Raw genomic sequence first — 15049 nt, 5'->3', positions numbered from 1 at the left:
TTGAATGGCATATTTGGTGAGACCTAACGATTTTACGGCTAATATTTCATATACTAATTCCATTGGTAGCCCCTTCCCAGCCGCATGTCATTCTCAAGCTAAAACTCAAACCTTTTTCACTCACGACAATTTCCTAGACATTGGATCTCTACTAAAACACAAATTTGATTTGGTATGAACTATAGTCCCAGGAGAATGCAATTATAAAAGGGAGGCAACTCCTGCACAGGCCACAACTACCTAATGCATCGTTAACTTCAGATTCCATTATACAATTCATATGATTCATTAGAAACGCAAGATCGAGTATCAATGTAAAGCCTTAAAAAGAAAAACGTGATTGATTCACGATAAACAGGTTTTCCCTTCATTTATATATATGTGAGCCTGCTAAGAGGGTCTGGCTCTGCGGAAATGTGATAAATGTGCCAGTAAGTCAGAGCTCAATGTTATATACAACAATTACATGATTTAACTGAAGGACAAACTAGAAAATGGTTTACTTAGGATGAGCAGACCTTGCAACTCTTCCGACATTTCCCGGAAGAGTTGTTAGAACCCACCATGTAAAGAGGGTTCTTTTCACACTCACCAGTCTTAGCCCACATAGGGCAGTTCTCATCTAAATCCACGCAATCCCCACTGTCCGTGTCCCCTGCAGGTTTGTCGAAGGACCTCACGTGTATCCACTTGGTTGCAGACCACTTCTCACCCTCAATAACAGGACAGCTGCCATGCAAGCTGTAGGTATCTGTAGTTGCATCAGGATGAAGACTGAAGAACAGCAAGGCATCGCCCTTTTTGGGTTTCACTGCATTGTTATAAAAAGGATTTTTCAGATTCTAAAATGGACGTAGGGAGGGAACCCGGATGCTATGCTATACAATCGTATGACATACTAACTAAAAAATGTAATGAAAGGGAGAAATGTTGTAAGAAAGGTATCAGCAGAACTATTGGTTGGTAAGGATTTACCAGGTTTAATACAATGCTGAAAGAACATTATAGTAAGATGCATCCCCAGGACCCCAATCAAAGTTAAGCAAGGTTTGCAAGCCAATAGATTTGGAGACAAGGTCCAAAAATTAAAAGTGTAATACCTGGAGGAGATATTATTTGTACAAGCTCCGCACAGTCCCTTTATAAAAAAATGGACCCCACCTCAATAAGTGTTTAAAAACCTATTCTTTTTTAGTGAGAACTTTTTTACAAAATGTCTGCATCGGACTTGTCTATTTGGAGCTTGTAGATAGCATTACTCTCTCATAAATGGGCCCTATCATGTGGAGCATCTTGTAACACTGGGTAAAAGTGGTGGATTTTTCCCACCAAAAAATAGCAGTGGCGTGAACTGATTCTAAAAAACGACTTGATTCTGTCTTATAAATTAAATTACCAAACAAACAATTCAGAAGTGACCAGTAATCAGTTCGCAAAAGGCTATTGGCATACAACCTACAAGTAATTTCCAGTACTCCAACTCAAGAAGGAAAAAGGGTAAAACAGAACTTATTGTGCACTATATATTGAGTGTTCGTAGCTACGTCAATTTCTCACAAGGATTCTGAATTAACCAACACAAACTAGCATGTTCTTAAGTAAAGCAATAGAAGAGACTCAGATTTGTTATCTGTCAACAAATTAATACCTGCATAGCCATTTTTAGCACAATATGACCAGACATCATCCTTTGGTTGAGACACCTGTAGAAGAGAACTAATAAATGCCGGCTTAGAGACACAGAAAGTGGAAAATGGACAACGCACACACAACATGACATAAAGACATGGGCCGTGAAACCAGATAAAAGTTCTCCATGGAATTTCAAGAAAAGACAAAAAAGAAAGAGAAGACCACTTGGATAGTCACACTGACAAGTAATTGTTTACCTCAGAATTGGGAAAGATTGTCTCCCCACCCTTCTCAATATCAGACAAATACATTAATACAGTGGCAACCCGGTGGCCACCCAGTTCTTGATTAGCCTTGTCATGAAAAAAATCAAAATGCGGTTCATATTTCTCACCATGCTCATAGTGGAGTACTTGCATGGCCTCCCCATTTTCTGTTTACACAGAAACAGAAAGATAAATTCAAAAATTTTCAATACACGAAGAAATCATAAACCTACAAGAATGTAATGACATTACCTACTGGGAGGAATGTCCATGCAGCAATCCTGGCCTCAATTTCTGCAACTATTGCATCCTTCAAGATGAAACAAGACACCGAGTAAGCATTTCCAAGTTATAATAATTGGAAAATGCAAGTGTGGCGGTACGTATTGAAAAGCTCCAACACGATTTCTTATGGGGGGACTTGGGGGAGGAGTTCAAGTTCCACTTGATTAAGTGGGAGCAGGTGTGTCGTTCTTTATCAGGGGGAGGCTTAGGGGTTTGAAACCTAAGGACTTTCAATCGTGCGCTATTAGGCAAATGGATGTGGAGATTTGCCAAGGAACATGACTCTCTATGGAAATTGGTGGTTGAGAAGAAGCATGGTGGTCTATGGGGGGAGTGGTGTACTAGAGAAGTAAGGGGAGCTTATGGAGTGGGGTTATGGAAACATATAAGAAGAGGATAGGGGGTCTTTAACCGGCATGTTAAGCTTTGTATGGGCATGGGATCAAGGATCAAATTCTAGAGCAATGTATGGTGTGCTAGTAGGGCTTTGAAAGACATGTACCCTCCCTTGTTCCAGTTGGCCAGAGATAAGGAAGCTTTAGTGGCAGACATCATGGAGTTAGAGGGGGGCCAAATTCTTTGGGACATTAATTTTAGTAGGGCTGCACAAGATTGGGAATTAAGTATTTTCGCAGAATTCTATAGCCTCTTATACTCTATAAGACCAAATAGCCAACAAGAGGATGTGTTGTGGTGGACTCTAACAAACAAAGGTAATTTTTCAGTTCGATCTTTCTATAAGGCCCTCACCAATGAGCCCACTTCTCTGTTTCCTTGGAGAAAAATCTAGAGAAATAAGGCTCCTCCTAAAGTATCATTCTTTGTTTGGACTGCCTCTCTGGGAAAGATACTTACTACAGATAATCTGAGGAAAAGAATGATCATTATCGCCGACTGGTGTTGCATGTGCAGAAGAGGGGGAGAGTCGGTAGACCATCTCCTTTTACACTGTGATACGGTAAGGGTACTCTGGAATGAGGTATTCTCGCGACTGGATATGGCTTGGGTGATGCCTAAAACAATGGAGGCGGCGCTGGCCAGCTGGTCAAATATAAGGGGCAGAAAACCAATCAAATCTATTTGGAAGATGATCCCTCTATGCATTATGTGGTGCGTATGACAGGAGCGAAATGAAAGGACCTTTGAGGACCAAGAAAGATCAGTGGAGGAGCTTAAATTGTTATTTTTTAGAACACTTTGTAGCTGGGCCATTGCTGTGGATTTTAATGACATGGCCATGCATGATTTTCTTATCTCTGATGTGCCTACCTAGTTAGGGCGTTAGAGTTGTAACACTGGCTTTGCCATTGATCAATACAATTTGTTTATTTATCAAAAAAATAATTGGAAAATGCATGTTCACAAAATAAAGTTTTCGTTTTCATTTTTGACAAGTGCATATTCACAAGATAGATATGAAAAACAGGTCATGTCCTTGCAGCAACCAATTGCAGCATAGTCATAAACATTCCAGATCTAACACAAACCACCCTCTCGGATGTGATTCTAAGGGGGTGCATAAATAAAGGTTCACTATTTCACAGCCAAACAGAGGTATGCACATGAGGCAGCATGCATACACATGCAGATACATATGCATATAAGTTTCCAAAAGTTTTTCATGTTGATTAATGGATGTTCAAACGGCTGGGACGAAAAAAAAGTGTTTGAACAGATATTATACCCGACATAACTGGTACAGCTCCAAGTCAGTTTCTCTGATGTAGAAAGCCGATTTTAACCAAATATAGTTCACCCTCAGATACCAAAGAGATATCTATATATACCATTGTATCATGCACTGGGTTCAGTGCCCACCCATTAAATTAGTTCAAAGGGTGTCTACAGAAAACGTTCAGCTAACCTTGTTTCCTAAGACAAAGTTATTCTTTCCATGACATGGTCACCAAAAAAGCAGGAGAATTCTGCTGTACAAAGAGTCAAAAACGTTTGATAACAATATAATTTGTTATCAATTTACCTATAAAGAAAACTGACATATTTTGCTAGCCATCCAACAGTAATTTTCACTGTTTAACCCTAAATGCACTAATCCCCGAACTTAAATGCATGTTTAAACCTTTCATTATAATTTTATTACCTTGTTTGTATCTTTGGAAATTACCCATACGCTCCAAACCTTAAAATCATAACTCACTGTTAGACTAGCTAGTTAAGTAAAAACTGTACTTAATGATCCCCTAGTTAAATAAATTTGAGAGACGCCCTGCTTACTAAAGATAATATACACGAAACACCGAGTGCAATCGCCTAAAACCAGCATCGCTTTCTAAATGCCAAAAGCAGCCCGTCATTCTCTTGATTGGGTTAGGCACTGCGAGACAAGCATATAAGATCACAAAAACCACAAATATTTAACACGGTAAGATTCACAACTAAATTTGCCAATGTATACGCATCTCCAACGCTACACGAAATAAGCAATGGCAATAAATTCGTACAATTCTACATGCACAGAATTAAACGCAGTCTCAGAAGAAGTCCATAAATGTGGGGCAGATGAGGGATAAACAATACCTGAGCTTTCTGAAGAAACATGCCAGAGCTTGTTCGGACCTCGCTCATAATGCTCTTACCGGACTCGTTATCCGCTACCATCGACTTCTCCAGCTTATCCCTAGACTACTTTCCCCAAAATAATTCAAATCGAAATCGAATTAAGGACAAGAGATACATTTAAATAAAATCCAATTTCTCAGTATGCTCATAGAATTCTACATGTTCTAACAAAAATACGAAATCGAAGGGAGAATTCTCAGTATTTTTGAATTACCAGTTTGATCAGGTGGTCGCACTCTCCATCGGTCAGAAATCCCTTATAAACGAAAGCCCTTCGGTAGTAAAATGCAGGTAAAATAAATAAATATTGACAGCAAAAGAGAAAAATAGATTTACTAAACTGAGAGAGAGAGAGAGAGAGAGAGAGAGAGAGAGAGAGAGAGAGAGAGAGAGAGAGAGAGAGAGAGAGAGAGAGACCTGGGACGCCATGAGAGCTGAGTGACACGAGTGGGATCCAAAGCAGGAGAGAAAGCACCTCCGTTCAATCTCAGCACCGATTCAGGCCTGAAAACCGCATCAAAATTTAAATAAATGATTTTTAACGGCATTTCCACAAAACAAACACACACACAGAGGCATACGTATTCTTGTCTCCCAGCAATCCTCGCAATTGGATAGCTGAAAGTGAGAGACGAGGCAGAAGGAAAAGAAAACAGATAGAGAGTGGGATTAAATATCGACAATCCATGAGAAGTCCGTCACTGTTAGATACAATCTCGAGAGAGAAAGGGGCAGACTTTTGGCTTTGGGGTTCGGGCACAAAGAAGAAGGGTATGAGGTTTCCTGATTTGAATTAAATGCTTTGAAAATTCAACGAAGAGATGGAGAACTGGAGTCTGTCTGGACCGGGCAGATCAGGCGACTAGACGAAGGACAAGGCCGCCAAGGGGAGTCTAGGCTTCTTTTTTTCTTCGTTTAAATATTGTTTGTTTGCGCCACATTGGAATTGGATTTGGAGTTTTCCTACGTATACAAAGTTACCTTTTAATTTAGGTATGAATATTAATTTTTTTATATTTAAATTAATATTATTTTTAATAAAATTTATTTTTAAATTAATCATATTAATTTAGTACATATATTAATATATAATTATAATTATAATTAGATTTTTCCTTGATTCGACACTTTTTCATATGTTGGTCTGATGTGCGGTGCGGCTCTTAATTTGTTCTTTTTTCAAAAGTTCTTATAGTTAAAAAATAATAAAAAAAATATGAGATAAAAATTAGAAATTAAATGAGATATTATTAAAATTTTATTTTCTAATTTTATTTTTATTTTAAAATTTAATATAATTAAATTATTTATTATATTTTATATAAAAATTTAAGAAAATTATAATAATTATATAAGATAGATAAAATGAGATAATTTTAACTGTATAACCAAATCAAACCTGTTGGTAATGGGTAAAACCCATTACCAAGTTGTGTCCACTACCCACATAGGTGGGGAAGTTATTTGTTAACTCCCCACCACTATCACAACTTTAAGGGAAGTTATTTAACTTCCTCATTCGCAGGGAAGTTAATTAACTTTCAGATGTGAAAACTCTTTTAAAAGAGAGTGTACGTACATTTTATAAGTGTGGAAAAAGTCTAAGAAGAACTCTCCTCTCTCTCTACATTTTCCTAGAGAAACCATCTAGATTTCTTGATCTTGAAGCGTGGAATTATTTAGGAGACTCTAGTAGCCTCCTAAGTGATGTAGAAGTGCAAACGATATAGTGACGTGGGCCGTAAGACGAGCAAAGATCCGACCTTGCGAAAATTCCGCTCCTTGAGGTAATTCGATTTAATCTCATTTAACATTGGTATCAGAGCCAGGTTGCTTGTTTTCGCCCATATGAATATGATTACATGTTGTTTGATGCTTTGAAATGAGTGTAAACGCATGTAATTGATGATATGTTATGATTATTTATGTTTCAGATTTTTCATTAGAGGCTACGGTATGACTTGTTTAAGGTTGAATTATTTACATGAAAATATTCCATATAATGTCAGAAACATGTCTATTAAATTTGGTGAAATTTCGTTGAATATAGAAGAAGAAATCCAAAACCCTAGTTTTTAAAGTTCATGTTGAGACCGTGACTTTGAGCCCCGTTTTAACAAATCATATCTTATTTTATGGATATAAATATTACATGTTTAGAAAGCTGGGTTCGATAGCTTTAATTTGATATATCATATGCACGATTTGGACTTCGTATGAGTAAGTTATGATCGATTGAATGTGGCTGCTCAAAATAAAAAAAAAAACCAATTTTTTGGCTTGAGGAAGAAGACGATGAACAGTTTTTGTTCCTTGTCCCACTCTCGGTAAAAGAAAGTGTAGTGCACCCATCTATTTGGCTCCGGTTTTTAATCAGTTTACCAACAAATATACACATTAAAATCACTGGAGTTTAAGTTTAGAGTCTGAAAACACCATGAGAGGAGGAGGTGATGTGCACTCTCCGCCGCAACAAGTGAAACAGAGGAAAACCAGCCTCTAGAGCAAAAACTAAGCCCACACGCATAGGCGGAGCGTGGGGGCGCGTGCGGAGGATTCCGACGCATTTTTTTTGTCACTTCCAGCATGTGTAATCAAGTGTTGGTGTTTAAAGTTGATTCATTTCTTTTTTTTCCTTGAAATAGAGAGCCGTTTTTTTTTTTTGTTAAAAAAAAAAATTGTCATACTTCCTCAAGTCTAAATTTTATATGTTATGTGTTTTTTATATAAATCAATTGTGAATATATGTCTTGATTTATTATTAAATGAATGTCCACATTGAATATGTGTCCCTAGTTTTGATAACCTATGAAACCCTTCTCATTAGTTGAGAATGTGGGCTCTCTATCCATTAAACCATCATCCATACTACTATGATTGAATGTTTGAGTTTATTAGTTTATTTAATTAAAATGGATAGAGTTGATATTGGTAATTTGTTGGGCTCATGTGTTTTTTTTAAGTGAATGGATAAGGTGAACCTTATAAGTATATCGATGATGTGGCATCCCTATTAATTTATTGTTCTCCTAGAAAATTTGTAGTAGGTTTTTCTTTGGATATGTAATATTGGGAATGTAATTTTATTGTTGAAGCCATGTAAAGAGATGTGTTTCACGTCTATCGATATACTTTAAGGTCACCTTAACATGATGCACCAAATTACCAATGAGGTTTCGGGTGGAGCCTATTCGCATGATTATGAATTCTTTTTTTTTTTATGAATGGAGTATATGTGCATGATTTTTGAGTATTTAAAAAAATAAATAAATCAATTTTATTCAAAATTAATTGGATATGGTATTTTGACTCATATAGTGGGAGATGATTACTAGCTTTTTGCGAAATTTTCAATCTCACTATATAGGAAGGAATTCCATTGTCTAGTTAGATTTTGGAATAAAATTAAATATGTGCTAATGTCCAATTTCGTGTAATGAATGTAGTGATAATGGTTACTAAGAACGTAAGTTGCTGACCTTACTAAAGGAGAGAAATTGGATGAGACCAATTATGATATGTGGCATAGAAAAATCCAATATCTGCTTAATGAACAAAAGGTCCTTGAGAATCTGTCTCACCTTATGATTCAACCTGAGGAAGGGAATACTTCCCAACATCGTCGTGATATGGAAGCCTATCAGGCTTGGGTAAAGAAAGATCGGTGTGCACGCTTTACCAGGCTTAGCAGCATGCACAATGATCTTATTGAGGAGTTTGAGAACTGCCCGACTGCTCAAGATATGTGGAACCAACTGAAAATCACCTATAGGGGAACATCAGCTACTAGGCTTCGTGCACTCACCTTGAGGTTTGAGCAGAATGTTATGAACCCTAAACATACCATGACTGAGCATTTGAGGTTGATGTCTATCTTGATTCGTGATTTGAAGGCTGCTGGCAATAATCTCACTGATGAACAACAAGTTACTGCTGTGATACGATCATTGCTCAAGTCAACTTGGGGGCAAATGAAACTTGTTTTGACACACAGTGAGAATATTAAGACTTTTGCTGATATATCTCGCCATTTAGAGCTAGAGGCGGAGCGCATAAATGCGCACCGTAATATTCTACTTGTTGCCCAAGTTGGAAAGCGCAAGGCATTCATGCCTAAGCGTAAGCAACATGAGAGATCTACTGGAACGACAAAAAATCTTGGGCCAAATGATGGAAAAGTAGCAAAGCGCCGCAGAGGCAAGCGTGCTGGCAAGGACAAGTCCAAATTGAAGTGCTATAACTGTGGAAAAATGGGACACTTTGCTCGTGAGTGCACTGAGGCAAAGAAGGTACCCCTTAAACACAACTCTCTCATTACTTATATTTGTTCATATATCTTTGTTGCTCACTCAATCCCTGAATGGATTGTAGACACAGGAGCAACCAAACATGTAGCTCGAGATCGAGTTGGGTTCGTAGATTATAGAAGAATACCAGTTGGCAGACAGTACATTATATTGGGTAACAGAACTCGGGAGGAAGTGCTTGGAGTTGGCACCTACCAACTCAAGATACGTTTAGGGCGCTTGTTACTTCTTCATGATGTGCTATATGCACCTGGTGTTCAATGTAATCTATTTTTAGTTATCTCTATGTTGGAACTTGGTTTTACTTTTCATTTTGATGGCCCTCAGCTGGACTTTTATTTGGATAGGGCTTTGTATGGACATGGTTTTCTTTTGAATGGTTTCTTTACGTTGGATTTAGATAATTCCTCATTTTCTTTTGTGGTTTCAAATGATGATAATGTTGTTTCTAATTCATTGAAATGGCACGCTAGACTAGGCCACATAGGAAAAGATAGAATGGCTAGACTAGCTAGAGAAGGCCTATTGGGGTCTCTCGCTAATATAAGCCTACCTGTGTGTGAGCCTTGTTTAGTTGGTAAGGCTTGTAGGAAGCCTTTTGGAAAGGCTCATAGGGCATCTTATCCTTTAGAGCTAGTCCATTCTGATATTTGTGGACCTATGAATGTACATGGCTCCTCTTATTTTCTCACCTTTATAGATGACTATTCACGTTTCAGTCATGTCTATTTGATCTCCTATCGTTTTGAAGCATTCGACTGTTTCAAACGCTTTGTAGCTATGGTTGAGAATCAAAAAGAAAGGAATTTAAAAATTCTACGAATTGATCGGGGTCGAGAGTACTTATCTAAAGAGTTTCAAGGAATATGTGAGCAAAAAGGGATACGCAGGCAATTAACGATTCCTAGCACACCACAACAAAATGGTGTTGCGGAAAGAAGAAATCGTACCCTATTGGAAATGGTTCGATCAATGATGGTGCAAGCTAACCTGCCAATATCTTTTTAGGGGGATGCTCTTTTAGTTGCAGCCTACATTTTGAATCGTGTGCCTTCCAAGTTAGTTCCGTCAACCCCATATGAGTTATGGAATAATGCAAAACCAAATTTGGAACATTTGCATCCTTGGGGTTGTACAGGTTATGTTCACACTACTTCCCATAAGTATGGGAAACTTGGCCCTAGAGCAAATAAGTATATCTTTATAAGATATTCAGAGAGCTCAAAGGGTTATGTAATGTTTGGTGAATATCCTAGCGGAGGGATGACAGAAATTGAGTCTCGTGATGTTACATTTATCGAGAGTGATTTTTCCAGTATTGGTGAAACAAAGAATGATTGTGAACTTTTAGAGTTACAAGAAATTGAGGGAGTTACACCATCGTTTGGCGAGGGTGGAGTATTGTCACATCTTAGAATCGCAAAAGATAGTGAGAGTGACTTGCCTCCTAGTGGGAGTATACCACTAGAAAATGACTCACAAGAGTCTCAGTTACGTAGAAGCGAACGTGGACCCACTCCTCGTCGTCGTTTTGAGATTGAAGAGGAATCTTTCATGTGTGCTCCGTATAACTTTGATGAACCTTCTTCTTATGAAGAAGCACTAAGTTCACCTGCTTTAAATAAATGGCTAGCTGCTATGAGAGATGAGATGAGTTCCATGGAAAAGAACCAAGTTTGGGAGTTAGTTGATCTTCCACCTGGGCGCAAATCTATTGGAAACAAATAGGTTTTAAAAAATTAAGCGTCAGGCAGATGGATCAATTGACAAGTATAAGGCCCGACTAGTGGCAAAGGGTTATACTCAAAGAGAGGGTATAGATTATGAAGAAACATTCTCCCCTGTGGTAAAATTTGCTTATATTCACCTCATTATAGCTATAATTGCATATCTAAATTTGGAACTTTTTCAAATGGATGTAAAAACTGCATTTCTCAATGGAGAACTAGACGAGGAGATTGATATGGATCAACCTGTTGGTTTTGAGGCTGAGGGACAAGAGCACAAAGTATGCCAGCTGAAACGTTCTATTTATGGCCTTAAACAATCGTCTAGACAATGGTACTTCAGATTTCATGAGGCCATTACTTCAATTGGCTTTGAAATGCTAGAAAAAGACCATTGTGTGTATGTCAAACGTACAGGAAAAATATTTTCTAATTTTATCTTTGCATGTGGATGACATATTATTAGCTAGAAATAGTATGGAGATAATAGTCGCCACAAAAGAGTGGTTGTCCTATACTTTTGAGATAAAAGATATGAGTGAAGTAAATTATGTGCTGGGAGTTAAAATTTCAATTGATCGATCTAGGAAATTTCTTGGTTTGTCTCAAGAGACTTATGTTAAGAAAATTCTAGAACGATTTCGCATGCATAACTCCAAACCCATAGACACTCCAATTGAGAAGGGTTATTCTTTGAGCCTAGAACATTGCCCTAAGAATGATGAGGAAAAGAAAGAAATGACCAGAGTTCCTTATGCAAGTGCAATTGGAAGTTTGATGTATGCTATGTTGTGTACACGACCTGACATTTGCTTTACGGTTGGATTGGTTAGTCGTTATCAGAGTAACCCAGGACCTGTTCGTTGGCAAGCAGTTAAGAGGATTTTTTGATACCTTCGTGGGACAGCAGACCTCGTTCTTTGTTACCAGGGTGGAGACATGAGACTGAAGGGTTATAGCGATGCTGATTGGGCTAGTGACAAAGATGAGCAAAAATCCACGACGGGTTACTCATTTATGCTTAGTGGATGAGCTATTTCTTGGTGTAGCAAGAAACAATCATGTATTGCTTTGTCCACGATGGAGTCAGAGTACGTTGCTTGTTCAGCAGCTGTATAAGAAACTGTTTGGTTGAGGAGATTCTTCCAGCGCCTAGATGTTACGGCTTTTGCAAATGAAGCCGTTAAGATATACAGTGATAGTATGGCAGCTTTGGCATATGCCAATGATTCCAAATACCATGGCAAAACCAAACACATAGATATTTGTTTTCACTACATTCGAAATGTTGTTGCGCGGGGTGAGGTGATCCTGCAACATATCTCTACTAGCAAGATGGTATCTGATCCTCTTACTAAGGCTACTAGTAAAAATGTTTTCCAAACTCATGTTAGGAGTTTGGGACTTCTTCGGATTTGATATATGTTGTATTGATGATACCTTAACTTTATTGTATATTTAACACTATTAGTATCTATCGCAGTAAGATTATTGTATTTATCTCAAATGATTAATTAAGTGATACTAAGTGTAAAGCACACATAATAAAGATGTCACAGGCAGAGATCAGTCTACTCACATAATTGTTCACCTTGGTGTTTGAGTTGCGAGCAAGATGAGACAAATTGTTTACTTTGGCGCTTGGAAAGCGAGCTAGTAAATATCTTGATGCTTTGGGGGCATTTAAGATAAATTTAAATAATATCGCCTTAGCTTAGTTAATATGAGACTTACAAGAGTCGTATATGAAGCATTTGCACAACTTCATAAAAGCCTAATTAAAGCGGAATATGAGATCTTAGGTAGGCGCTAGATGAGTGACTGTGCTAAAAAACTCAAGTTAGAACGTCTTTGTGACGACTAAACTAAGATTCGTTTTGAATATGACATGCCCAATTAAGCGGGGGTTTCGTCGTTACATACATTTCATACTGTATGTGCTATAGACGACCTTTTGAGGGAGTGATTGGATGGATCCCTACTCCATCACTATGTGAGCCCTAATGGATCAATAAATGATCTAATGCCCTTGAACCTGTAACTATGTCATGAAATGAAAACTTGATGTTGTTACTTTAACATGTTTTCTTAGGGCCACGTATGATACGGTCTCGCGGAACATGTCTAGGAAAGCAGTCAAGTCTAATGGAATTGACATGAGTGTCTAGGGAAGATTGTTTGGATTCTTACTTGTTATTTTATGTCTTATAGCCCGGGCGATTATGTCGTTTAAACTCGATATAATCATGAGCATATTATATGATATGAGGTCAAGAATTGCTTTAAGTTATAAACTTGTGAGGGATTAAGGACACTTGATCTAGTGAGATCAAATAATCTGGGGCATCGACGAGATATAATGAGTGATGTACTATGTTAGTATGATGGTGACTTAATATAGTACTCCTACCCTTTGTCTTCTCGTCAAGTCGCACGCTTCATTTTCTATATGAGGGATAATTGATTGAGAGAACATAAAGAGATTGTTAATAGACATAACGTCCATAGTGGACAAGTGGGAGATGTTGGTAATGGGTTAACCCATTACCAAGTTGTGTCCACTACCCACATAGGTGGGGAAGTTATTTGTTAACTCCCCACCACTATCACAACTTTAAGGGAAGTTATTTAACTTCCTCATTTGCAGGGAAGTTAATTAACTTTCAGATGTGAAAACTCTTTTAAAAGAGAGTGTACGTACATTTTATAGGTGTAGAAAAAGTCTAAGAAGAACTATCTTCTCTCTCTACATTTTCCTAGAGAAACCATCTAGATCTCTTGATCTTGAAGCGTGTAATTATTTAGGAGACTCTAATAGCCTCCTAAGTGATGTAGAAGTATAAACGACATAGTGACGTGGGCCGTAAGACGAACAAAGATCCGACCTCGTGAAAATTTCGCTCCTTGAAGTAATTCGATTTAATCTCATTTAACAAAACCAAACGAGACTTAAGATATTAGATCAATGAAGAGATATTTTATGTTAAATTCATCTCTTTTCTTCTTAATTTTTATTTTTAAAATTCAATTTTTCTTCTCACACAAAAAAAAAAAAAAAAAAATCCAACCTACATGGTGTTGATAACTTGATTAAAAAAAAAGCAGTTTACGTATATTTTGAAAAATTACTTTTTATTTTTTATTTTTTGAATTTAGTATCCTCCATATATTGATAATGTAATTAAGTGGCTGCTATTCATATATTAATAATCTGAATAAAAAGGCATTCAAAAGGAATAATAATATTAATTATCTTTATCTTTAAAAGCATATACATGATACTTTGAAGGAAAATGTTAATTTGCTCTCTAAGTTTGTACTTTATTTTAATCGTTTATGTATTTATTTTTTAATTTGTTTACTTAATAATTAAAGAAATAATTTTTTATATTTTTCTAAAAAATTTTAATATGTTAAAAAATTTTAAAAAATATATTAATAAGCACGTCAAAACTGAGTGGAACACTAACATTGCCCTATTTTTTGGGGGGCGGGGGGTAATTAAGTTCACTGCCCTACTTTGAATTGCCGTCTTAAATATCTCTGGAAAATTTTTACTAGAGGGCCGAAGACTGTCGGTGGGAAGGGATAAAATGGTCCAAACCGAACAAGTACACCTAATTTAGTACATGGCTGGTCCACTTCTATTTTTTTTTTAAATAAAATAAAATAAAAAATAATGACTGTAAAGGGTTGGTATTTAAGACGGCCTTCTAACTGGTTCTGGACGAACTTCTCGGTTGCTGCGTACAAGTTTTGTCTTTTATTTTTACTTTTTAATGTTGCCCTGTCCCAAAGTTAATCCAACTGTAAAAGAGGAGCAGATGCACCTTTTTTTGGGTGGCCCCCATATTTTCGTGTGTGGTTCCTGTCCCTTCTTTGTTGTTAAACAGCAGTATTAATCTGTTCCTTTTGGTGTTGGGTTATTGAAGGGGATGGATACCAAGGAGTTATTACATTTTATCATTACAATTTACATTAAGGCGCTCCATGGACCTTTTTATTTGTAAAACAAAAGATGCACGAGTACACTCCACAGGCTTTCTCTTTTTCTTTTTGACAGTTTTAAGAATCAGAGAAATCATGGGTGTAATGTTTTGTTGAAAAAAGTATTGTTAAGATGAGCTCAAGTTGGTCTGGTTTGTCTCAATTCTCTCGACATTTAGGACTGATGATGGTGAAAATGATGGGTGAAATGCAATAGTCGAGCCTTGGTCATTTTGCACTAAACATGATCTTGAATTTTGATACT

General features: G+C 37.1%; 1 protein-coding gene across 2 annotated transcripts; it reads right to left on the bottom strand.

Annotated features, from left to right (window-relative positions):
• Window positions 1-340: 340 nt before the first annotated feature.
• On the bottom strand, window positions 341-5677 carry LOC122302508 (probable prolyl 4-hydroxylase 7). 2 transcript variants are annotated; one of them, XM_043113802.1, is made up of 9 exons: window positions 5345-5677; window positions 5181-5267; window positions 4978-5035; window positions 4722-4826; window positions 3039-3224; window positions 2151-2208; window positions 1890-2065; window positions 1649-1703; window positions 341-811 (listed from the first exon to the last, which is right to left on the bottom strand). In XM_043113802.1, exons 1-9 carry the CDS (start codon window positions 5449-5451, stop codon window positions 504-506), a joined length of 1140 nt encoding a protein of 379 aa, XP_042969736.1. In that variant the 5' UTR covers window positions 5452-5677; the 3' UTR covers window positions 341-503. The 2 variants fall into 2 exon arrangements, with proteins under 2 accessions (XP_042969736.1, XP_042969737.1); XM_043113803.1 differs by lacking the exon at window positions 3039-3224 and having other exon boundaries at window positions 5345-5674.
• Window positions 5678-15049: the final 9372 nt, after the last annotated feature.

This window comes from Carya illinoinensis, chromosome 3, assembly GCF_018687715.1.
Source record: "Carya illinoinensis cultivar Pawnee chromosome 3, C.illinoinensisPawnee_v1, whole genome shotgun sequence".
NCBI classification, from domain to species: Eukaryota; Viridiplantae; Streptophyta; class Magnoliopsida; order Fagales; family Juglandaceae; genus Carya; species Carya illinoinensis.
Note: the sequence above shows the minus strand (reverse complement) of the source record. Positions and strands in the feature narration are given on the sequence as shown.